This window comes from Petaurus breviceps, unplaced genomic scaffold (genome assembly GCF_028583685.1).
Source record: "Petaurus breviceps papuanus isolate PSGF00001 unplaced genomic scaffold, PetGlider_PUasm1.0 103, whole genome shotgun sequence".
Taxonomy (NCBI): domain Eukaryota; kingdom Metazoa; phylum Chordata; class Mammalia; order Diprotodontia; family Petauridae; genus Petaurus; species Petaurus breviceps.
The window spans coordinates 5,908,816-5,934,579 of NW_027185588.1; the positions used below are offsets into that span (position 1 = coordinate 5,908,816).

At 47.0% G+C, this 25,764-nt stretch overlaps 2 protein-coding genes across 2 annotated transcripts in view; both read left to right on the plus strand.

Moving 5' to 3' along the window:
- Positions 1–4,945: 4,945 nt before the first annotated feature.
- On the plus strand, positions 4,946–13,862 carry CIMAP1D (CIMAP1 family member D). Its single transcript, XM_069107497.1, has 4 exons — positions 4,946–5,063; positions 5,593–5,700; positions 10,155–10,268; positions 13,375–13,862. Exons 1-4 carry the CDS (start codon positions 4,946–4,948, stop codon positions 13,860–13,862), a joined length of 828 nt encoding a protein of 275 aa, XP_068963598.1.
- Positions 13,863–19,449: 5,587 nt separating this feature from the next.
- The window catches only part of SHC2 (SHC adaptor protein 2), a 19,764-nt gene continuing 13,449 nt past the window's right edge, over positions 19,450–25,764 (plus strand). The window contains exons 1-2 of the mRNA XM_069102853.1: positions 19,450–19,926; positions 24,691–24,761. Coding sequence (XP_068958954.1) covers positions 19,525–19,926; positions 24,691–24,761 — 473 coding nt within the window. The 5' untranslated portion in view covers positions 19,450–19,524. The remainder of the gene's footprint in view (positions 19,927–24,690; positions 24,762–25,764) is intronic.

Below are 25,764 nucleotides of genomic sequence, written 5' to 3' on the forward strand. Positions count from 1 at the left end.
CTTGTAATTTTGAATTCTACAGTATCTCTCATATAGGTCTGTTTCTCACAACCCACATAGTCACTTTTCACCTGAACTAGCAACATATTTCCCTAATGGTTTCCCTGCCTCAAGACCCTCCCTTCTAAGGAGGAACACAATATGCATATAAGTATCTATATACATAAAATATTCAAGGTAACCTTGTGGTGAGGGAATGAAGGAAGAAGGCAGGAGAAAAGAGGGAGGGAGGACGTTCCAGGCAGAGAGGAAAGAGTGAGCCAGGGAGTGGATATAGGCCAGTATAAAAAGGACACTTCACTTATTTCATAGGTTTCAGATTGGGAACTCTGGAGAGATCACCTGGTTATACCTACTTTTTTTTCCTTCTACTTTAATGATATTTTATTTTTTCCAAATAGATGTAAACATAGTTTTCAACATTCACTTTTATAAGGTTTTGAGTTCCAAAATTTTTTTTCTCTCTCCCTTCCCTCTCCAAGAAGGCAAGCAATTTGATATAGGCTATGCGTGTACAATAATATTAAACATATTTCCACATTAGTCATGCTGTGAAAAAAGAATCAGAACAAAAGGAGAAAACCATGAGAAAGAAAAAAAGAAAACAAAAAAGAGAGAAAATCGTATGCTTTGATCTGCATTCATACTCCATAGTTCTTTCTCTGGATGTGGATAGCATTTCAAACCAACTTCTGAAGCTTTGCTCAAAGTCACACAGCTAATATATAGTAGGGTCAGGATTTGAAGCCATTTTTGCTGACTTCAGAACGATTACCCTTTCTGATTTATCACATCAGGGATAACAGTATTCACTCTTCCATGGAACTGAATTCCATATAAGAGTGTGGACATCTGTTCCTATTCATCCTCTCAGGGGCAATCATGAGCACTTAATCTGTCCTGGTTGCTGTAGGAGAGACAGAAATGAGTGAGGAGACCAGTGGGTGGGGGGGGGCCTTAGAGAACTCAGACTCTGAGAAGTGGTAAGACACAGACTACCATACAAAGTAAGGTGCCAGAGTGGTCCAGAGCAGTTGGAACAGGGTGCAATGGAGGAGGGAGACACCACTTCTGCCTAGGGGAGGTCAGGGAAGATTTCCTGGGGAAGGTGCATTTAAGCTGGGCTTTGGACAAGGGATAGGACTTAAAATAATGGAGCTGGGTAGTAGAATGGGAGGGTCTTCCAAATGAGGGGACTGGACTATTGGTTAAGGAAAGCTTTAGAAGCAAGGGAGTATCTTTTTTTTCCTTTTAAAGGTTTTATTTTCAGAAAAGAATGAGAAAAATAACAGCAAGTCTCCATTGTATCAGAAGGGAAAAATACACTGTGGAAAAAAAAAGTTTCTTATTTTGAAAGCACAGAATCTTCACAAACCCCCTTGAAATAAATATAGGGATGAGATGATCATGTCCATGAAAAAACTGAGGCCCTAAGAGAGGAAGAGATTTAGTCAGAGCTCGAATAAAGTGTCAGTAGCAGAGGCAGCCTTTGGACCCAGACCCTCTGGTACCTATTCCAGTCTTCCTGAAACTGCTCTACCTGATGTGAGGTATGGATGATTTGTAAGGGAGTTTAAATTGTCCTGGAGTACATCAAGAAAGTCTTCATGGAGGTGGGGTGGCCTTGAAAAGTAGGGGAGTAGAAAGAACTCCAGTCTGGGAGTTAAGGGGTCCGGTGTCTAGTCTAGGCTATTTTTTTTAACCAGAACTATAATTTCACTGACATAGGGAACGTTTGGGGAGGAAATGTCCTCTATCCACCTGTTCTGGGACCTTGAAAGGTGAAGGAATTTGCCTAGGGTCACCCAGCTGGCATGCTGACTCTGAAGCCGCTCTCTGTCCACCACCCTGGGCAGCCTTTCTGACCTAGCTATCCCATGAATTAAATTGCTACCCGACCTTTGACCCTCAGTAAGCACACTGACCTCCCTGTGCCTCAGCTTCCCTGTCTTTACAGTGAGAAGGCCAGATTCAGTGGTCTTCAAGGCTTCCTTCAATTTTGACATTTGGGGTTCCAATGACTGCACTTGAGTCTTGAGCCTCACTTTTCTAAAATATAAAATATGAGAGTTGGATTCACGGCCTCTAAGGTTGCTTCCCGTCATTTCTGAATTCATGAAGCTCCAGCAAATTCCTTATTTCTTCTAGGATAAAATATAAGCTCCTTCGTTTGGCACCAAGAGCCCTTCACAATCATATCCTGTCCTACCGCTGCTGAGCTGATTTCACGTTATTCCCCCCTCATGTCCCTGGAAACCTATTTATAATTATGTGACCTCCCATGTCCCTCCTCTTTGCCTCTACCCAGACTTCTTTTACAGACAGGGTTCTGTCCTTAGTTACCTTTATTTACCTCTTTGAACTCCTCTGCATCTGAGGCTCACCTCAAGGGCCATCTCCTAGGAGAGGCCTTTCCTGATCCCTCCCAAGTCAGCAGGGCTTCCCCTCAAATCACTTTATATTTATCTAATATGCATTTTGGTGGTTAGTTAGGTGGTCCAGTGCATAGAGTGCTGGGCCTGGAGTCAGGAAGACTTGCATCAAGTCTGCCTCTGCTACCTTGACCTGGCTAAGATGGAACTATAACTCTGGCTTGGCCCCAGGTGACGGTTGGGACCAGAAGTAGCCCATGGGGTTCTTAACCTGCTTTGATAACTGGTGAAAGTTACCAATACCAATGAGATTATAAGGCCCATTCTTAAATTCTTAAAAAAAAAAGAAGACCATCATTTATCTGGGAACAGGTCATTTCTCTCCTTGAGGGCAGACTCTTTTTCTCTTTGTAGCTAGGCATCTAATATGGTGCTATTACATATATAGTAGGTGCTTAACCAATATTTACTGAGTTGAATTTGATTGAAAAAGCTTTCCCAGCTCTGACATCCTGGGTTCCAAGGACCCTCCCAGCTCTAACATCCTCTGTTCTAAGGGCACTCCCAGCTCTGCTGTTCTGTGTTCTAAGGGCCCTTCCAGCTCTGACATCCTGTGTCCTAAGGGCCCTATGTAATAGTAATGAAATTTGAAGTTCCTTTTGTATTGCTAAGCTGACAGGTACTTAACACCTAGTTCAAATTAGGCCTCTTAAAGAATCAGAAGGTATGAACTCCTGTTGCTGATGTGAGAGGAAGGGGCTGAAAAGGGAGGAGCTATACTGTATATAAGAAAAAGCCCTAGAGAGGGAGAGACAGATGTTCTTGGAGCAAGGTTGTGGAGGCTGAGGAAAAGAGGCCCAAGCTGGAGAGAATGATTTTTATTTTGAGAACCTGGGTAAAGTGATTTTGATTCTGGGAACCAGCTGGAGCTTCTGCTGAGGAGCCACTGAGTCTGAGGGCCAGCTGGAGCTGCCAGAGGAAGCATGACTGTGGTGTCAGTACTTTATATGAACCTGTTTGTGGCTTTGTTAAGCCTTAACTTCCTGGGAACAGAGACTGTGAAAGATTTAAGGTGGACTGGATGCTGTGAGCTTCAGCGTGGTACAAAAAGTGCTTGGAGAGCTGGACAAGGACCTGGGAGCTGCCTGCCTTTGAACCTAGGTGACAGTTTGGTGAATCCAGGTAGGATCTGAGACCATGGGAGGGGATCCAGGGAGAAAAGAAGACTTTACTTGGATACTGTGTACTGACTGAGAAATTGTAATTTACTAGTGACCTAGGGGTGGAGGGCTTGTGTATTTTCTGATGATTGAATAGTGAATGATGACGGAATAGTGACTGATTTGTAACTTGGTGTGCCCCATGACTGGAGAACTTTGACTTTGTGTCCCTTAAGGAGGGATTAAATGATTGATCTGACTGAATGATTGAGTTACTAAACGATTGTTCTTTGTTCAAAACTTTGTGACCACTGTGGTGAAAAACTATGTGGCCATTTTCTGGGATAAGTTGTTGTGAATGCTGTATTTTGATTATCCATGATAAGTTGTAACATTGTGAATGCTGTACCTTGATTTACTGTGAATGTTTCACTTTGATTTGTTATTGAATAGAGTGTTCACTATACTGTGTAATCAGAACCTTAAAAGCTGCTCACAGTGGTATTCTTCTGGAAAGCTGCTTGTGCTTGGCTTTATACCCTCCCAGCCCTGACATCCTGTGTCCTAAGGGCCCTCCCAGCTCTGACAGTCTGGGTTCTAAGGGCCCTCCCAGCCCTGACATCCTGTGTTCTAAGGGCCCTCCCAGCTCTGACATCCTGTGGTCTAAGGGCCCTCCCAGCCCTGACATCCTGTGTCCTAAGGGCCCTCCCAGCCCTGACATCCTGTGTTCTAAGGGCCCTCCCAGCCCTGATAGTCATATTCTCAACTTCCATCAGGCTCTGACAATCTATGTTCTAAGGACATTTCCAACTTCTAAAACCGTTAAGTTTGGGAGTGGTATTCTTGCCCCACCCCAGAACACCTAATATTGCTCTGTTCTATAGCAAGGGGTATGGAGCAGCTTCTTGGGAAGTTTGCAGCACCCTAGTCCTAGAGATTTCTGCTGCCCCCTCCTAAGACAGGAGCTGCAGCAACACCCAATTCTTTTCTGAAGGACGTACCATTTTGCCAGAAACTCAATCCCTGCTCCCTGTTCCCTTGGGATGGCTGAGCTCCCTGCCCTTAGGAAGCCCAGGCTGCCAGGATCCCAGGATATGATCCTTTAGCCGCCTCCTCCTCCCCCTCCCATAGGGAGTAGACACACTCCTGGGGGACAAGGAGCTCCCTGTGTGGTCCACTCCCTTTGCTAAGAGCAGGTTTGGGGCTGTAGGTGCAGATGGGAGGTGGCACCAGAAGGAGTGGACAGGGATCAACTTACTGCCAGTGGCTGCCTGAGTGGGAATCTTGTTCCAGCAGAGCCTGGTGCAGTGTGACAGACACGGGCAGGCTTTTGGGGTGGATGGTTGGACAGAGCTCCAGCCCCCTCCCCTTTCCCTCCCTGATTCTCCTCATCCTCAGGGGACTGCCTCCACCATGGGCACCCTGAGCTGTGGACCCCCTCCTCCCCGTCTGCCTGGTGCTCTTCTAGCCCGACGGGCCACCATGTGCCAGCTGAGTGAGATGGGCCAGAAGAAGACATCGTGTGAGACTGGTATGTGCCACCTGGGCCTTCTAGCTGCCTTAGCCCTTCAGCAGACCGGGGAGGTGGGGAGACAACAGATATGGGAGATACTGACCACCAGAATGGGTTAAAGTCACACCTTCTTGGGCTCCCATGACTGAGTCCCAGAAAATGTTACCATCCCCCTAAACTGACAGTTCCCCTAGGTGGAGAGGGACTTCCCAAACCACATCTCTGAGTGGCTGGCTGGCTTCTCCAAGGGCTCCTGACAGTGTTAGATAGGTTGGGAGCAAGAAGGATGAAGGGGAGTGATCAGGAAATGTCTGACTCGAAGACTTTCAGAATCCTTTCCATTCCCTCTCACTCCCTCCTCCCCTCCCCAAACTTGACCTATGAAGACCCAACAAACGGAAAGCCAGCAGAATGGGGGGATAGCAACCACCTGGGGCTAAGGGCCCAGCTGGCCCTGAGAGCAGAGCCATAGCCCAGGGGGAGTGTACTGCCCGCCTCCCTCAGTGCTCCCTGAATCGAATTGAAGGACCCCTTCATGGGGTTGCAGGTCCGGGTCCCGACCTGTTCTGTCTTCCCTCAACCGTGGGTTATATCAGCCATGACTTCACCAAGAAGGCTAGTCCAGCATACTCCTTCCTCAGCAGGCCCATCAATGGTAAGGAGGGGGAAAGAAGCTATAAGTCAGAATTGAGGGCAAGAAAGGAGAGAGGAGACATTTGGGTGGGGGGAAGGGAGACGTCTGAGGAGGGAATTTAATGATGGGGAGGGATGTGGGAAGTGGAGAAGGCAGGTGAGCAGAGAGGACCAGAGAGGGAAAGGGACAGGAGGAAAGAAGAGACAAAACACCAATGAGCAAGAAAGGAAAGGCAGGTAAGGAGAGAGGCAGGTTTAGGGAAGCAAGAGGACATGAGGAGAGAGAGGTCAGATGAGGGGAGAGAGCAGGGGAAGGGAGGAGAGAAGAAAGGGAGGAGAGAAAGGGCTGATGAGATGGGAGGGTGGGTCAAGGGAGGGCCCCTGGGGGGTACAGGGGCCAGGAGGGAGGAGGTCTCCTCATTTTCTCAGTTCTCTCATCTTCCTGTGGGCACCAGTGCAGGACTCTGCCCATATCTCAGGACATCTAGGGGGGAAGCCTGGGGATATGGGGAATGGTGGGGCAGATCCAGACCCTCCAGGGTGTCCACTGAGAGTGGAAGAATGAGTGTGGAGATTTCTAATGGACTCTGTGAGGGAAGGACCACCCTCTGCTACATTCTCCTTGGCTTTGGATACCTGAAGTGATTTTTTTTCTAGAGCAGAGGAATGGGGGAGCCCTGGGCATAGAGGGGACTAAGAGGAGCTGGCAGCTTGCTTTTCTTCCAAGGGGAGGGTGTGAGAGGGTGGAAGGAGAGTGAGGTGGGCCAGGTCACACCTGGGCCGGATCTTACTGGCTCTCAGGTCTGTTCTCTTTGTATTGCTTAGATCTGGGGCAGATGTGGCCTTGGGCTCTGGCTGGCCTTCAGGAGTATCTGAATGCCCTGCTGGGCACAGTCACAGGGCTCCACGGCCACATATCCAACCCACTCCTACCCTTTCCTGGGCCTCTCAGCTCCTGGGCCCAGCCCAATCCCCCTCCTCCCAAGCCCAATGCCCTTTCTCCTCCTTACCCCCTCCTCACCAGGAGTGGGGTGTGCTACTGACTACCCAATTTCAACCGTACATGCGTAAGTGTATATGTGGGTCTGCATGTATTTCTATGTATCTATATGTACTATTTCTGCATGCATTTGTATATAGATATAAATTGGTACATTGTGTATGCATGTATCTGTGTGGCTATATGTATTCATCTATATGTGTGCATGTATGCATTTATCATTTGTGCCTGTGTATGTACAATGCAATGCATGTATCTTCCTCATGCATATCTGCATGCCCCTATCTGTGTATCTGTACATCTGTGTGTTAGACTGCATACACATATTCAAGTGTGGACATAAGTTCTTTATTTGTGTCTACGTATGCAAAATGCAATGAATGTATCTTCCTCGAGTGTATCTACAAGCATGGCTGCTTATCTCTGGCATCTGTATGTTATATGTACATACATGTGTGTGAGTGTGTAGATGTGTAGATCTAGAAAAATCATCATAGAAAAACACTGACCTGGAGACAAAAGACTTGGGCTCAAGTCCTGGTTTGAACAGTGACTCTCTTTGGAACCATCAATCTCTCCAGATCTCAGTTACCTCATCTGTGAAATGGAGTGACTCACCCTTGCCCTACCCCAGCCACACATCGCAAACCCCTGAAGCGCAACATAAGCGTGGCTGTTACACGTGTATATGTGTGTTTGTTCTTTGTGCAAAGGTATGTTTGTCTGAACATGTGTAAGCTGTACAGTGTATCCCATGAATCTGTCTAGAGACTACAGGTCTGGGTGTCTTCTTGGTGGGTATACAAATTCCTCTGGTTAGAAACATATGACACACATGCTTAATTCATATGTGCTTAAACTGGAGTCTGATAAACACTCAGCACGTCTATCATTGCTTCCAGGGCTAGGGGGCCAACGCTATAGAGATGGTCAAGGCCTGCCCTTACAGAGTTTACTGTTCCTGTGTGTATGAGCACATGTAGAGGACACAAGTGGACACACCAGCCCAAGTAGATCATACCTGGAAAGCTCTTTGCAGCTCTTAGAGCACCAGGCGAATGTTAACTGTTAGGTTAATAATAATAACTTCAACATAGGATCCTCATCCCATCAGTCAACAAGCATTTATTAAGCACCTGCTGTTTGCTAGGCACTATGCTAAGTTCCGATGATACAAATAAAAACCGAAATAAATAGTATCCGCCCCTGAGGAACTTAAATTCTACTGGGGGATACAACATGCAGATAAATGTGTTAGCATTATTGTTATTATATTGTGATATAATAATTACATTATATCATTATGCTATATTGTTATATTATAATGTCATATTTATATTATATATTACATTTATTATGTATTATAATATTGTGATACATATTATAATATAATAATAATATATTATTATATAGCACTATTCTTGTTATCATTATTATTAGGTCTGGTAGAAACAGAAATTCAAAGCTTTGGAAAGCTTTCCTGGCAGTATCTCTGTGAGATTGGAAATGCAAGCCTTTCTACCCCTGTTTCATAAGTGGGGAAACTGAGGTTCAGGGAAGGCCTTGCTCTAAGTCATAAAGCTACTAAGGGAAAGGGCCAAGACTAGAACTCAGGCCTCCTGGCTGTAAGTTCACAGATCTCTCCCTAAGAGATCTCGTCACTGTCCCTAATGTGAAATGGCTCGTATCCCCACATAGATGGACAAAGTTGTGGTGGCTAGGTGGCACAGGGGATGGGACGCTGGACCTAAGTGAGTTCAAATCTGGCCTCGGATACTTAGCTGAGTGACCTTGGACACAGGCCCAAATAGATAAATCCCTAATCCCTGGTGTGCCTCAGTTTTATCCTCTGTAAAATGAGAGATGGTGGGGAATGCAATATGTACATAGCTAAGCTAAATGGGAGTTGTTGTAAGGATAAAAGGAGATAAATATTTATAAAACTCTTTCAAACTTTAAGATGCTATATAAATGCTAGCTATTAATATTATTATAATACACTTACTACTGTATGACCCTTGACAAGTAACTTGACCTTGCTGAGCCAGTTTCCTTCTTTGTAAAATGGGCATAATGACAGGTGCATTACCTACCCCCACAGGGCCACTGAGAGAAAAATGCTTTAGAAACTGTGAAGCTTTCTAGAAAGAGGGACTGCTGTTATTGGGGGAAGGCAGAGGAAGACATCTGGACTGAAGAACAGTTGGACTGGGAAGCCTGTATCAAGTCATTTCAATTCAATTCAATTTAATAAGGATCTGTTAGATGCCTACTATGTGCCAGGCACCGTGGTAGTAGTTGAAGATAGAATAAAAAAAAACACCAAACACCAAAAAAGCATAAAAACTGGTCCTTGCCCTCAGGGAGTTTATATTCTACTTGAGTCAAGTGGGGAATACAACATGTACATAGCTAAGAAAATACAAAACATACTCAAAATGACTGCAAAGTAATTGGGGTGGGAATGAGATGGGGCAGGGACCAAGAAAGGCCCCATACAGGAGATAGCCCTGGAGGAGAGCTTTGCTTCCCTTCTGAGTTTATCTTCCATCTAGTCTGAATACATATTTGTACAAATCTGGTTATTTACATGTTGCCTTCCCCATTAGAATGTAAGCACCTTAAGGGCAGTAGCTATTTTTTGCCTTTCTATCTCCAATTCTTGAGTTCTTCTTTCTTAAGGATGCTGCCTTAAAACCAAATCACACAGGCTCTTATTGATTGTCCAGTAATGGCTCAGAGAGAACGTAAATAGCAATTGTTTCTGTTTTGGCCAGAAACCTTGAGGTTGTCCCCTCTCAGATAGATTTTTTTTTTGGCTAGGTAAAAGAGGCCATTCTCTGCCTCATTTCTTACCTAGCCTTAATCACTGAATGGGTGTTGCTTTAATCAAACTAAGACCTGAGAAAGATCTTAGCTTAAAAAGGCCAAGGTCTCCCACTGTACCCAGGGCCATCTCCAGTTGTCCTGATCTATATCTGGCCACTGGACCCAGGTGACTCCAGAGGAGAAAGTGAGGTTGATGTCTCCACAAGCCCTCTGTCACTTAATCCAAGTCACTTGAAAGTCATGGCATCACCTTCCTGATGTCATGGTCCTCTTCCAGAATGAAGAACAAACAACAAGTTTTTAACACCATGCTTTGTACATTGTAAATTCTTCTTGATTGACTGAGTGGTTTACTAGGGTTTATAAGAGGTAGCAGTAAAGAGGGTACAGTTTATACAAAAGCAAGGAGATAGAAGGTGAGATTTTTTTTAACAACAAGAAGTCCAAATTGTACACAGGATGTACAATGGGTAGGGTGGCACAATTAAGACCTTGTATTAGAAAACATGTTAGAAAAGTTAAGACTGAGATGAACTCAAGGACAGGACAAAGGAATGCAGGGCAAGACAGATGGGGGCTATTTCACCTAAGAGTTACCAAGGGGGCTGGTATCTGGGGCTTTGGCCTCTCTCCCCACTTCTCTCCAGTGACTCAACGAGATTCCAGCCCTGGGCCCTGCTATTTTGTGCAGCCCAACATCACCCGTTTTGGCCGGAGCAGTGCCCCTGCCTACTCTCTGCAATCCCGCACCAAGCCCAAAGGTGAGTTGTCCAGGGATCTGACTCTCTTGTTTCTCCTACACATTTTTGCCAAACCCTGGTGCTTCTTGGAACCCTACCTCCCCTTTACCCAAGGTGGCTTATAGATCCTCAAAATGAGAAGGTATTATTGAGGCCATCACCAGACTGGACATTTCTAGTCCAGTGATGGGCTTGTTTCAGAAAAGCTTATTTCATTACAGGACCCCTCTGATAATTAGAATGTTCTTCCTTATACTAGGCTGAAACCAACCTCCCTATAATACCCCTTCCCCCACTTCTTTAGTTTCTTTTTCTGGGGCAATACGGAACAATTCTACTCTCTCTTCCCTACCATGACCCTTTGGATATTAGAAGTAAACAGTCCCATGTTTTTAGTGTTCTCTCCACTTGTGCTGTTTTCAGTCTTTTATCATCCTGCTTCCTCCCCATGCTAAGCCATCCCAGGACCCTTCATTTGAGGCCAGTAACTAATTCCCTACTAGCAGGATGGTAAGTTGTCCCCTCATTCTCCTGGAAATAAGTATGGAGTTTCCCCTCCCCACCAGTGAAGGTGACAATACCATAGGTTAAGAAACTTGACAAATTTGTCTGTGTTCTTTAGGCAGGTCATTGGGATGGGCTGAGTCAGAAGTAGTGATTATTCTTTTGTGCAACTCAGGCTAGAAGAGAGATGAGACACCATCCCAGAAAGTGACTAAGTGGGGGCAATGGACCTTAACCGGGACTGGAGAGAGCTTCCCTGGCCCTTCTACCAGAGTCAATATCTAAAAATTTTTTGGCAGGCTAGAACAATGAGCTAAATCTTCTGAGCTGCATTTTAATACAAATGCTTATGACTCTATTGCTTTATGGCAGCATTTATTCAAAGGCTATCAGCAGCCAAATACAAACTCTAGAGAGTCTCCACAAGCTGGAAACATCTCCATGTATGGGTCTGGAGACCAACTGTATGTCCGTTGTCCCGGGACCAGCTTAACCAAACTTGGAGTGGTTTATCACCAGATTTGCCACAGGGTGGTGAATTTGTCAGCTGCCACAACTTTCCAAGTTGTAGATATGTGGTGGTCTGCATTGGAGGAGGGTGAATCCATAGGGGTGAAATCACAGAACTTTGAACTAATGAAGCAGATGTCAAGTCTTACACCTGGGTTAAAAAAATCAGCATCAAGATGGGGAAGCCAAGGTCAGATGATAATTGGTGCAGGAAAAGAGTCAGAGAGACCAAGAGTTCCAGATGAGTCAGAAGTGTGACATGATAATTAAACAAGCTTATGAGCATCGTTTCAAGACTGAAGGAGGTGATGGTCTTACTGGACCTTGGTCTGGCCAGATCACTTGTGGAATACCATTTTTGGGTGCTGTAATTTATGAGTGACATTAACAATCAGAAGAAATCAACCTGTTATGTTGAGGGGAATGAGAAACTCATCTGTATGAATGATGGTGATGTTCAGCCTAGGAGAAGAAGAGACTAAGGAAAGGGACATATGGTAGCTTGTCTTCAAGGTTCTGGAGAGGGAGGGTCATGGGCAAGAGGAATCAGACTGAAGGTGCTTGAGCCCAGAGGAAAGACATAGGACAAGCTGGTGGAAGTTACATGGAGACATATCAAAAAACACGTAAGGAAAGAATTTGTAACAATCAGTGCTATCCCCACATGGAATGGGCCACTGTGGAAGGCTGTGGCTGGGCTTCACCAGAGGTGAAATCAGGGGATGCTGGATGATTGCTTCTAGGTGGTGGATGCAGAGCTGGGGTTCATAACTTTTGTTGTGTCCTTGAATCTGATGGACCCCTTTTCAGAATCCAGTTGTTAACTAATGGAAGAAAAGGCTAATTTTCAGTTAATGGTGAGGGAAAATTAAAATGTCACTTTTTTTCCCCATCCAAGTTCTTGATTCCAGGTCAAGAAGAGGGCAGCTAGGTGGGGCAGTGGGTAGAGTACCAGCCCTGGAGTCAGGAAGACCTGAGTTCAAATCTAGCCTCAAACACTTACTAGCTGTGTGACCTGGGCAAATCACTTAACTCAGGTTATTTTAAAAATCCCCCAAACCAAACTTTTGATAGACAGGGAATCCTGTTCAAGTCCAAGCTCAACTAAATGTCCTCTGAGGGTCTTTCCAAACCTGAGACTCTGTATGTTCAGGTTGTCATTCAATTCATCAAATACGTATTGATATAGTGATCAAATATTGTGCTTAGAGCTGGGAGTGCTAGCATTTCATTGCTCTCTGACTCAGTTTCCTCACTTGTAAAATAGAGAAGACAATGGCACCTACCTCACAGGGTGGTTGTGAGGATCAAGTTGGATAACATATGTAGAGCACTACAAAAAGTGCTGTATGTGCTATTATTATTATTATTATTATTATTATACCAACATGAAAAAGGACAATGACCCCACCTACAAGGAGCCATAATATAAGGGAAATAATGAGAGATACTAAGGACAGATTCACATTAAAAGTCCTTAGAATATTTGAAGAAGAAACTTATACTTTGCCCTGGGTGATTGCAGAGAAGGTAACTTCTGAACAGACCTGAACTAGGTCCTGAAGGAAAGAAAGGATATCAATGGAGAAGGAGAAGGAAAAGGGCATCCATTCTAGGCAGATGGTCCAGTGTGCACAAATGTGTGAAAAAGGGAGAGGATGAGACAAGGTTAAGGGATAGACAATCACCTATTTGGCAGGAATAGTATCACAGGTCTAGAGCTGGGAGCAATCTTTATAAGCCAAGTACAATTCCTTCATTTTACAGATGAGGAAACTGAGGCACAGAGTGGTTAAGCCACTTGCCAAGGGGCACAAAGTTGGTAAATGTCTGAGGCAGGAGTCAAAGTCAAGTCTTCCTGCCCCCCAAGTCCAGCCCTCTATATCTACTACCCCAATACTGTCTCTCTAACAGAGAGTGCAGGAATGAGAGAAGTAGAGAAGAATAAAGTTGAGAATATTTGTTGGACCCAGATAGTGAAAGACTTTGAATGTCAAGATAAAGTTTGGAATTTTATCCCAAATCCAGGGGGAGCTTGAACTGATAAACTGAAGGTTTGTCAGCAGGGGAGTGACAGTTATTATGGGAGATTCTAAACCTTTGTATTCCACAGATCTGGAAGTGACACCTGGCCCTGGTGCCTACAGCCCGGAGAAGGTGCCTCCCATCAACCATCCAAGACCTCCTGCTTACAGCCTGGGTTTGCGCACCCCCCGATGCCGCCTGGTGGACTCGGTCCCAGCCCCCAACAGCTATACCTTGCCTTCTCTGTGGGGCTCCCAGATCTTTACCAAACCTTGCAGCCCCAGCTACTCAGTGTCAGGTCGAACAGCCCAGGCCCGCTTCACTGAGGACCCATCTCAGCTCCCCGGGCCGGGCCAGTATGAGTGCCCAGACCCAGATGCCTATAGTCAGCGTCGGGGGCCTGCCTATTCCATGCTGGGGCGCCCCTGTGATCCTCGCCCCCTCTTCCAGACACCTGGTCCTGGTGCCCACAACCCCGAGCAGGTCACAGTGCACTGGACCCGGGCACCTGCTTACTCCCTGGGTATTCGCCACTCCAAGTTTATTACCCCTCTGGTCACAGACAGCACAGCTTGACATCCTCTCATGTCTATCCTTCCTCTCTCTGTCTAAATATAGCCTATATCCCTGGGACTGAGTCCCTAGGGGTTCAGGTAGAGGGAGCAGGGAACTGGGAATCCTCCTTCTGACAAAGAGAGAGAGAAAGAGGAGAGAGGGGGGAGTTTGAAGAGGGGAGAGAGGAGAAGAGAGAGAGAGAGAGAGAGAGAGAGAGAGAGCTTGGCAGGGACTAGATGCTGGGTTTGGTTCCCTTATCTCTTCTTGTTTCTCTGTACCTTGCCTCAATTTCTCCATCCTGTGAGATGTGGGTGGTATACAGACAACAATCTGCTTCCTGCTTCCCCCAGGGCCTGGTGAGAATAGAAGGTGGCCATGTCTCTCAGTTTGGCTATTTGTAGTAGGAGAGGGTTAGACAGATGACCTCTAAGGTCCCTTTCAGCTCTAGGACCTAAGACCTATGGCTGGAGAGGATTTAGAGATTACCAGGGAGAGTCTCAGAGGCTCAGGACAGGGTGAGGTGGTAGAATTCTCTCACCCATGGATTGTTTCCCTTCCAAAACCAAAGTGCCTTACCTTGAATTTTCCCAACCTTGGTGAAGGGTAGGTGAGATCCTCACTTAGAAGAACGATGTTCAAAAGCCAAACTCTCTCCTGTATGCTAGAGGGGAAGCAGTGAACCCAAGGCCCTGCCTGGGAGAGTGCCCCAAGAACCCTTAGTGCTTTATAATTAATCCCCAAGCCTTTTCTCCATCCAGAAACCTAGAATCAGATTGTAGGTTTCAGCAATGGTGACTCTATCCCCATCCCCTAGGCCATTGCTATTGCTCCCTCTCTCCCCAAGGGTCCTGATCTAGAACTCCAGTTCCCTAGAGATCAGCCATCAGTCTGCACCTGGTTCTCAGATCTGCCCCCTTTCCCTTGACTTTGGTCCCTTCCCTATTCAGAGTCTCACTTCCACCTCTCAGGAACTGGGGAGTAGGCATACATGGCTCTGGTCCTTTCAGCTCTGCTCCACTTCCCCAGGACTTCTCTCTCTTCCAAGGCTGCGGGTTCCTGTGACCTTTGAGGGAGGCCCCAGCCACACAGAGTTAGAATCCAGCCAGCAATTCCCACCCTCACCTCTAGTCAATACATCCATAGGTGCAAAGAACATGTTGTAAAGAATAAAAGTGTCAATAAACTGGTACCTGGAGAAGGTTAAGTAGTAGCTGCACTGCCCAGGGGAGGTCAGGGGTTCTGCACAGGTCTTCATGCCTAGCACAAAAACTGTTTGTAGCTCTTTGGTGGAGAATACAATGAATGCAGTACATCCAACTCAGAAATGCCCTGGGGAGGTTGGGTTGATGAGAATTAAGTCTGTCAGGTGTTCATTTATTCACTTACTCCTCTTCCTCATTCATCCCCTCATTCATTCCTCATCCTATCCCTCAGTCCTGGGCTTCTCAGATCTCATCTAGGATGATTGGGCAGTGAGAAGACCTACCACCACAGGGTATGTCATCCCTCTTGCCTTTCGCCTTCACTCAGGTAACTGAGACCCAGGGAAAGCTCACCCAGCCACTTAGTAGTAGAACATGAACTAGAATTAAGTGTTTCTGGGTTCTTTTCTGCTGTCTCCACATCCAGAAGGTCCTTTCTATAGCTGGTTCAACCTCCTGGTGGGGCACACTGCCTGCCCCTTCCCTTCCAATAAATCACTTCCTTAGACTGAAATGTAGGGACATTCTGGGATGGTTAAAGCATATGAGAAGCAGAAGAGGGTGAGGTTGTAGGGAAGGGGATATCTGTCCTACTGTCTAATGTCCTAGCCTGCCCACTTGGTCCTCTGCATCTCCTCCCTCCCTCAACCTATGGCAGTGCAGGGTCACCTCCCACCTTCACACCAAACAGTGAGTGTTCTATATAAGCGACAACAGCTGATTTCTTTTGCTTTGAGCAATGCCAGAGGGAAATATGGACTAGAGGAACAGTCAAGCAAAAGAGAGAGACAGGCCAGAGTGAGTGAAAAATTAAAGGCAAATAGAGACCAGAGGGAGAGTCTAGAAGAGGAATTCTTAAATTTTTTGTTTCATAGATCCCTTTGAAAGTCTGTTGAAACCTATGGACCTCTTTTCAGAATAATGTTTTTAAATGCATAAAGTACATAGAATTTTAAAAGAAACCAATTATATTGAAAAATAGTTGCCAAAATATTTTTTTAAAAATCAGTTCATGGACTCCAGGTTAAGAAACCCTGAGACTTTAGAAAAAACACATAGGTGATGATCTTAAGAGAATAGTGGAAAGAGAGGAAGAGGAATATGCTAGGGGGAAGAAGGAAAGGATGCACAGGCAGACATCTATACAAACAAGGAGAAGGAGGTGGGGGAATAGCTGAGACTTGAACTGGTCAAGGGAGGGAAGAACACACAAAGATGGGTACAGAAATATCTTTTACTCAACAAGGAAAAAAGAAAGGGAAGAAGGGAGAAAGGGAAATTAGAGGGTAGGCTTGTTAAAGGATGGATTAGTTATAAACAAAATAAACTCAGTTACTAATGACATACTAAAATATTTACAGTCCTTTTCTGAAGCTGAAAAAGAATAGTAATCTGAATATGTGCCCATAAATTGAGGAACAGCTGAAAAAGCCATGGTGAAATATTACTGTGCCCTAAGAAATTATGAAGGGAATGGCTTTAAAGAAACCTGGACAGATGCAGAATGAAATGAAAAAAACCAGGAGAATGATTTATATAATGATAGCAATACAGTAAGGCCAAGTGACTTTGAAAGGATTAGAAATTCTAAGTGGTGTAACGACCAATCACAATTCCAGAGGGCTAGTTATGAAGCATTTTACCTACCTCCTGATAGAGAGGTGAGGGACTCAGAGTGCAGAATGAGACATATTGTTATTATTATTTTGTACATGGTCAATGTAGACATTTATTTTGCTTGACTGTACTGTTAATAACAATAGTTTTGTTTTTCTTGCATTCTTAGTTGGGGTGAAGAGAGAAGTCAGATTTCTGCTGATTGAAAAATATAATTTAAAATGGTTGAGAGACAGAGAGAGGTGTCTACAGATAGATCAGAGAGACTAAAGGGCCAGAGGGACAGATGGGCAGGTAGGTAGGCAAGGGATCTGGGGGATGGATGAAGGAGGGGCAGAAAGCTAAAGAAAGCTGACTGAGGATCAGCAGTGATGAAGATACCCTCAGTGAGAAATAGAGAGACATTACAGAACTCTGTTTTAATCCAATTCTTCAGCGGCCTCTGATATATCAGTGTGAGGGGAGGGATTGCAAGAGGCAAGACGGGCAGTCAGGTTACCAGAGGAAGGAAGGGAGTCCCCCAAGTTGATATGTTGATCTGGTGACAGATCCAGGACTGGAACCCATCTCCTGACTCCTAACCTGGTATCCAATTCCCTTTCTTTGCTCCTCTTCCTCCTGTCCTTTGGAAGATATTAGACAGTCAGAATGGAAAGGGACCTTAGAGATTGTTCCCAATCCCTCATTACACAGATGAAGAAAAGGTGGCCCAAGGAGAAGGATGGACAGGACTTTCCCAAGGCTATAGAGGGAGTCAGGACAGAGCCTGGACTAAGACCCAAGTCTGCTGGCTTCCAGTCCCTACTCTGCCTACTGCACTATACTAACTGAGTACCTACTGTGTGATCAGTCCTAAGCTAGGTTCCATGGGGGACACAAAGAGTCCCTACCTATAATAGATTTATACTCTAACAGGTCTCATTATTTAAAGTCAGTTCTGGGATCTGCTGCCCCTCCAAACAACAAAACCTGCATCCTAACCTAGGCTCTCTGTCCAGGGCAATTCAAAGACATGAAGTTAGGTCTCTTCAGGTAGCCCAGTTGAGGAGTTAGTTGCCAAGTCAGATGCTTGATCCTTAGCAGCTGCCCCCACTTTGGACAGTGTTGAAAACCTGCTTTAGGCTCAGAGGGTTGACGCTGTCCCTGGTCCTGCCCAGAGGAGGTCTGTAAGGCCGAGATGTGCGGCCGAAAACTGCCTGGTCCCCTTAGTGCAAGGCTCAGGAGAAGGAAGTTAGTCTCTAGATCTGGATCTATAAAGACCCAGAAGAGGAACCCTCTAGAAATTCCTCCCTTACTCAGGGAATCTAGCACCCTTTAGAAGGTGTAATAGCCCCTCTTTCTCTGTCTCTCCTCTCTCTTTACAAACACACACACACACACACTGTACAAATGGAGGCAAGCAGACACATACTCACACCCACACTCTCACCAATCCCCACCTCCCCCTTGCCCTGTTTCCAGCCAGGGGCTGCCAATCCTGGCTGCCTGTGCTGCCCTCATTCCTTCCCATCTGCTTCTGGAGCCTCCCCTTCTCCTAACCCCACTTCCCCAGGGAGCAGGGGGTGGAGCACTAGAGTCTATGATCCTGTTTCTCCATTTTATTGATCCAGCTTGGAGCCTGAGCTACTAACCACCTCCCTTATCTCAGCTTCCACTGTCCTTCCATCCCACCTCACCAGCCCCATACACATTCCTACTTTTTTTCATTCTTTGGAGTTCAGCCCTAAGTCCCCAATCCAGGGGCCCAGGCAGAGCCCCACAGACTGTTTAGAATTAATTAGAAGCAACGTTAGAACATAGCACACAGAATGCCAATGCTGGGAAAGTCCTTACAACATAGAATGTCAGAGCCGTTCCAGGGCTCCTAGGACATAATATGTCAGAACTAGAAGGACCTTTAAAACACAGAATGTCAAAGTTGGGAGGATCCTCCGGACATAGGATGTCAGGGCTGGGAGGACCTTTAGAACACTGAACGTCAGAGAAAGGACTTTTCTAAGCCCCCAGAGGGAGGTGTCAATATAGAAAGGAAAGACTCCCCTGGTCTCTTTGTGGGAGTTGAAATGTTCGTTAGATCCATGTTCGTGGAGGGGGAGAAGGCTGTGATTGTTTTTCCTGCCTCCTTCATCAACCTTTTCAGCTCTTTGGTGTTCTGCACAGATGCTCTCCATGCTGGGAGGGGCCAAGACTAGGGGGTTGATAGGGGGGAAATATTCCTGAATGGAGGGAGAGGAGGGTGGGGAGGTTGTGAGTTCTAGGGGGGCAGACAAGGAGAGCCTTTTGGAGGAGCTCCTCGCTCCTGAGTAGCGTGGGGTCGAGGACCGGCTGTAGCCAAGCGAAGTCCCGGTTTCCATCACCAACGGAGCGCCAAAGCTAGGACTAGTCGGAAGGGGACCTGGGTCTATTGGCTGTAGGAGCTGGGAAATGCTCAGTCCCAGCGGTGCAGGGGGTGTGGCACCCTGTCCCAGAGCGGGCCGGGAGAATGGGGGCAGGGAAAGAGGGGCTGCGGTATCCCCCAACTCCGTCCCCTTCCCCCTCCCGCGGCTGCGCGCTGAGGCTGCAGCCCTGCTCAGCATGACATCATCCTGCTCTGGGGGCCTTCCGGGAGGGGGGCGAGCCGGGTAGGAGCGGCCGGCAGGCTGGGGAGGTGAGTGGGGGGAGAGGAGGGAGCCGAGGGGAACGGAGCCCTGGAGGCGCACTAGGGCGCAGGCGGCCCGGTCATGAGCAGCCGGGCAGGCCCGGGCCCCGGCCCCGGGGCCCCGTCTTCTCCCCCGCCCGCCTCCCCGGCCGCCCTGAGGCCCGGGTCCGAGGCCGGGCCGGACGAGCCCGATGCTCCCACCACTTTCTGTAAGCTCCTGCCCAGGATGTCCCCGTGGAAGTTCGCGGGCCCCGCCGCCTTTCTCAGTCGCAGCCCGTCCAGCGCGGGCAAGGAGCTGGCCCCGGCGCCGGCCACCAAGGGAGGCGGCCTGGAGGAGGTGGCAGCGCCAGGATCCGGGTCCGGGCCCGGCCTGGCCGCGGTGCTGGGCGCCTGCGAACCCGTGTGCGCCAGCCCCTGCTCCTTGCAGCTGATGAACCGCTGCCGAGGCTCGGCCGGGGCCCGCCAGGCCGGGGCTGGGGCCGGGGCACGGGGGGTCGGGCCCGGGGCGCGACCACCGCAGGCCGGCGACGAGTGGAGTCGCAAAGGCAGTTTTATCCACAAGCCCCCGCAGGGCTGGCTGCACCCGGACGACAGGGTCCTAGGGCCTGGGGTCTCCTACATCGTGCGGGTGAGTGCAGCCGCTCCCGCCCTCCTCTTCCCCTCTTCCAGGACATCCCAGCCTTGCAACTGGCTCCCCCCACCCTAAGCGTGGACCCCTAGAATCATGAAGAGTCTGCGAACTGTTAGACCTGAATGAGACCTTCCAAGGCATCTAGTCCACCCCCCGCCCCCCGTTTAATCAAAAACAAAAACGAAGAGACTGAGGCTCATAGGTTGAGGACCGAGTTCTTTACTACAAGCCTGCCAGCTCAGTCGAGCCCTAACCTATACCAGGGTCCTCAGAAGGCTCTCCCTCTTGCCCTTCTTCCTACCCCATCCTCTCCCCTCCCCCCCCTCTTCTCTCCCACGGTCTGACCCTCATAATGAAACCTCACTCACCCCCCAGTTCCCACGGTGTCACGTGGGAGGAAAGGCCACACGGTAGTGTGTGGGTTAGATGCTCTTTTAACTTCCCTCCCCTACAGGTATTCTCTCCTCCTAATCCCAGTTAGGCCTGGAAAGAGGGAAAGTCGGAAGGGTGTGGCTGCAAACCAGTCTCCAAGGGGCATTTCAGATCTCCCTCCCCCTGCAGAAATACCCCATCAGGTCAGACTGACTGTCTATGAAGGTGAGAGATGGGGCCAGCATAGAAAAGACAGAAGCATCTTAGAATCTATGTATCCCTGGATGTTAGAAGCTTCCATCATCCCTCTCCCTGAGTTCAGCCTCTCCTTTTTTTCTCCTTTAACTTCAATTCAATAAATATTTATGTATCTGCTATATGCTAGGCACCTAGTAGATTAAAACAAAACATAAACTAGTCTCCTCCTGGAGGAAGCAAGCTCAGAGTCCTGCAAAAAGTTGGGTGCTGGGAAATCCCTGGTGACTTCTGAAAGGCCTGGTTTCTGGGCCTGGAAACTAATCACCTGGAAATTGGAACTCCTGGTTCTTTGCTTGGTCATAATGGTGGTGACTGGTGGGAATCCAGGCTCTTAAACTCTCTCAGTGTGGCTTGGTTACTCAACCAAAGTTGAAATCAGGTCAAAACCCCCATCTCTTCAGTACTTTGTGATCTGATTCCCTCTTCCCCAAAACACCTGGTTAAGTCTCTTTTATTTTATCAGATGGGGAAGTTGAGTCCCAGAGAATAGAAGTGAGTTGCTGGGTATCAGAGAAAGAGCTAGGACTCAAATTCAGGTCTCCTTATTCCCAGCCCAGGGCTTTCCCCTGAACTAAGGTTTTCTGATCCTAGGGGATTAGGAAGCTCTTTTGTTGGCTGTGGGGGTTGGGAGAGGGGATGTGGATAGTAGAGAAGGAAAAGGGTGGTAAGAAAGGGGACTGTGGGAGGATCCTTCCCCTTCCCCAATCCCAGTCTGTCAGGACAGCAGGACAGCTAGTCCAAGGGGCAGGTTCTTAATCACATCTCCCATGCTCCTCCTTAATTAATTTAGAGTCAGAGCCCCTGGGCACTGCTCCCTTCCCAGATGAATTATAGGATGTGTGGGATCCTGGGCCAAAGTCTAACTGGATTGAAAGGGAAAGGCAGAGTGCCTTAACCCTTTCTGACCCTGTGGGTTTCTCCAAAGAACCTTGAGAGAGTCCACAGTCCCCCATGTTTCTGGGGAAGTGTTCAGAGTCTTAGATGCAAGGAATGTTGGAGCTGGGGGGCCCCTTTTGTTTTGTTCAGTTGTTTTAATCATGTTCAGTTCTACATGACCCTATCTGGGGTCTTCTTGGCAAAGATACTGGAGTAGAGTGAAGTCGTTTCCTTCTCCAGTTCATTTTACAGATAAGGAAACTGAGGCAAACAGGGTTAAGTGACTTGCCCAGGATCACACAGCTAGTAAGTGTCTGAGGAAGAGTCTTCCTGACTCCAGACTTGGCACACTATCTGTACTACCTAGCTGCTGGGACAGGGAGAGGTGAGTGTCCTTAAAACATAGTATATCAGCATGTGGAAGGAACTTTAGAACACAGAATGTCAGAACTGAGAGGCAATTTAGAAGATGGAATTTCAGAGCTAGAAAGGGATTCAGAAATTATTTGGTAAATCAATCCATCAGTCAATCAACAAATATTCATTAAATGCTCACCACTTACCAAACCCTAAGCTGAGGACTGAGGATACCAATACAAATCTGATACAGTCCTTGCCCTCAAGAAGCTTACATTCTAATGAGGGAGATGACATATACTTGCATGGGCATTTGCAGATCAAATGCAAGGCAGTTTTGGAGAAGGCAGTAGCACCTGGAGGGAGGGGGTTTAGGGGATAGTTTCCTGTGAAAGGTGTTACTTGAACTTAGTTGAGCTGAGGAAACTAGGGATTCTGAAAGGTGACGGTATGGCCAGAGAGCATTCGGGGCATGGGGCCCACCCAGTGCAAAGGCAGGTGAGACATAGTGGGGAAATTGAGGCCATGTAAGGGAAAGGGATTTGCTCAAAGTAACACAACCAGTCAGGGAGACAGTCAGGATTAGAAGCCCATCTTCCTCAGATTCTAGTGTTCTGTCTTCCCCAGGGCAGGGAATTTTATTGGATGAGTGGCAGGGTTTGTCCCCTGATTATTAACTGAAGCCAATAAAACATTTATTAAGTACTAGGTACAAGGCTTTGAGCTAAGGTCTGTGGATACAGAGATGAACAATTACACCATCTGCAGTGTCAGCCACAAAGGAGCTCACAGTTCAGTTGGGGGTTAAGAAATGCTTGCAAATAATGATACAGATTAGAAAAAGAAGTTGAATTACATGGTCATCAGTTGGTGCTAAGCATTGGGGTTACAAAGAAAGGCAAAAGTACTGCCCCTGCCTTCAAGGAGGCAGGGGAGAGAATATATAAATAACCAGAAACAGAAAATACAGAGTTGATAGAAGATAAGATGGGAGGGGAAGACACTAGTAGCTAGGGGGGTATAGAAAGGTCCTGCAGAAGGTGGGATAGCTGAATCTCAAAAGAAGGCAGGGAAGATAAGAGGATGAGTGAGGAGAGGAATCGTTCCAGGCAGGAAGCACAGCCAGTGTAAAGGTAGAGAGATGGGAGATGGGATGTGGTGTGTGAGGAGAGAAAGAAGGAGAGGATAGTTGGATCATAGAGTACTCAGAAGGGAATGAAGTATAAGAAAACTGGAAGGTAGGAAAGGGACCTTAAAAATCAGGAAGAGGGGGCAGCTAAGTGGTGCATAGAATACCATCCTGAAGTCAGGAGGACCTAAGTTCAAATGTGACCTCAGACACTTACTAGCTATGTGACCCTGGGGAAATCACTTAACCCCAATGACCTAAAAAAAAAAAAGTCAAAGAGGCTTTATTATTTGATCCTGGAAATAATAGAGAGCCACTAGAGTGACATAGGGAGGTGACATAGTCAGACCTGCATTTCTGGAATATCAGTTTGATGGCCCACTGAAGAATGGATTGTAGAGTCTAGCTCTCTGGAGAGTGAGTGGTGGCAGGGAGCCCCCCCCCCCCCAGAAGGCTAATAAGTAGTCTAGACGTGAGATGATGAAGTGTGACAGTATCAGAAGGAAGAAGGGAGTGTACGTGAGGGATGTAATGAAGGAACGTTAAAAGGAATCAGCAAAATATTGGATACAAGGAGTGAAAGGGTTAGTAGTGGAGGATCCAAAACCTAGCGTGTGACCTTGGACAAGTCACTTAACTCCAATTGCCCTCCAAAAAGCAAAAAAAAACAAAAAGGAGTGGAGGGTGACAACCAACATTAAGAGCTAGAGGTTGGTGGGGCCTTCCATAGTAACCTCGAAGTTTGAGAGCAGGAAGGGTTTTTGGTTTGTTTTTTGGGGGGTTTTGGTTTTGTTTGTTGCAGGGGGGTAAAAATAATGAGTTTTGTTTTGGACATGGTGAATTTGAAGTACCTATGGGACCTGCTGTTCAAGATGTCCAAAAGGTCATAGAGAATGTGGGGCTGCAGCTCAGGAAAGAGAATAGAGCTGGATGTATACCGTGTTTCCCCAATAATAAGACACTGTCTTATTATTTTTTTTGGACAAAAAAACACCAGAGGGCTTATTTTCAGGGGAGGGCTTATTTTAATGAACATTGACAGCAATTTTAATAAACAGGTAAATGTGAACAAAAAAATGTACCTTTATTCAATAAGCAAATCACTGGGGAAGAACAGGATGACACGCTCACTGCTGCAGCTCTGGTTGGATGCAGCTCGGAGTGCGGCGTGCGTTTCACGGGTGGGGGGGGGACGGTGCATACAGAGGGTACTGTAATGTAGCGCAGGGGATCACCTTCACTACAGTAGCAATCTCAATAGGGCTTATTTTCGGGGGAGGGCTTATTTTAGAGGAATCTTACACAGTAAGGGGAAGGCTTATTTTCGGGTTAGGTCTTATTATCGGGGAAACACGGTAGTTCCGGAAACCATTACACCTCAGGGAGCTGCTGAGTTCACCAAGCAATATAGTATTGAGGGAGAAGATGGAGGAGTAGCAGTCAGGGAAGTCGTAGGTGAACAAGGAAAGATTAGTGCCACCAGACTCCAGAGAGGAGTAAGAATCCAGGGGGAGATGGTGAGATCTGAGGGATCCCACATGAGGGAGGGAAGGGAAGAGAAACTGGGACTTCAATGAGAAGGATTTTAGTTGCCAGAAATGAGTGCCCCTTCAAGGTGTGGAAGATGGCATGAACAAAGGTCCCCAGGCTGAGGACATTGTGACAATATTGGGAATTGGGTGAGGAGTCCATTAATACTTAGTTCTGCCACCCCATCCAAAGACCCAGGGTCTGGGGGTTGACTCTTTCTCTCACTCTGTCTCCCTCAGTATATGGGCTGCATAGAGGTACTACGCTCCATGAGGTCCCTGGATTTTAACACCCGAACTCAGGTCACCCGGTGAGTGATGAGGATCTTCTCTGTCTTGGGAGCGGGATGGGAGTTGGGCTGGCTGAATAGACAGACAGACTCATTGCATGAAATCAGATATTGAAGCCGAGTCAGGAAGGGGAATTTATGACTGGAGGAGTTTTATACCCTTAAGGACCCATAGTCACCACAATAATCCCTTATATTTGTACAATACTTCAAATTACTTGGTACTTGACAGTGTACTAAGTTTGTTGCCATTTACAAGACCTTTTATAGTCTAGAGAGCACTTTACAGCTTGCTAGGTATTTTTCCCATCCTTTATCTCATTTGATTCCCCACTACAGTCCCGTGGAGACAGAACTAGGATTATTGTTCCAACTTAAACATGGGGAAATTGAGTCTCAGAGAGAAGGGAAAGGTTCATACAGCTCTTCAGGGGCAGACTAGAATGTGAGTGTCCTGAATTCTACTTGTAGAAGCAAGCACTGAGTTGTTTTTAGAGCTTGCAAGGAGCCCCAGACCAGAGAATGTCAGAGCTGAAATAACCTTTAGAACACAGATCGTGGGTTGTGCAAGCAGCAAAAGCACCTTAGCACCATCTATGCCAATCTCCTCTTTTTTCACATGACCCCAAGAGGAGAAGAGAATTTCTTAAAGTCACATGGAGATGGAACTGTCTGCCCAAAATGGGACATACCTTAAACCATATCTGATGATTATTACCCAGGTAACCCCTGGGAAAGTCACATCCTTCTTGAATATCTCAGTTTTCTGAGGAAGTTGGACCTAATTGCCTCTCTGCCATCATTTTTAGATCAACATCTCTCTCTCTCTCTCTCTCTCTCTCTCTCTCTCTCTCTCTCTCTCTCTCTCTCTCTCACTTTCTCTCTCCGGCTCTTGCTCTCATCCTCCCCCTGCCCCCAGCACACCCAGCCAGAGAGAGCTCCTGGGCTATATACCTGCTAGAGGCAGGGAGGGAAGAAGGGCAGAGGTGATGAGGAGGGGGAAGAGGCAGAGAAGGGCAGAGGT

Excerpts from the sequence above, each read along its gene's own strand:
- CIMAP1D (XM_069107497.1), top strand. The coding sequence starts at position 4,946 with ATGGGCACCCTGAGCTGTGGACCCCCTCCTCCCCGTCTGCCTGGTGCT. Across the intron at positions 5,064-5,592 it reads GAAGACATCGTGTGAGACTG|GTCCGGGTCCCGACCTGTTC; the intron begins GTATGTGCCACC and ends ATGGGGTTGCAG. Across the intron at positions 10,269-13,374 it reads ATCCCGCACCAAGCCCAAAG|ATCTGGAAGTGACACCTGGC; the intron begins GTGAGTTGTCCA and ends TGTATTCCACAG.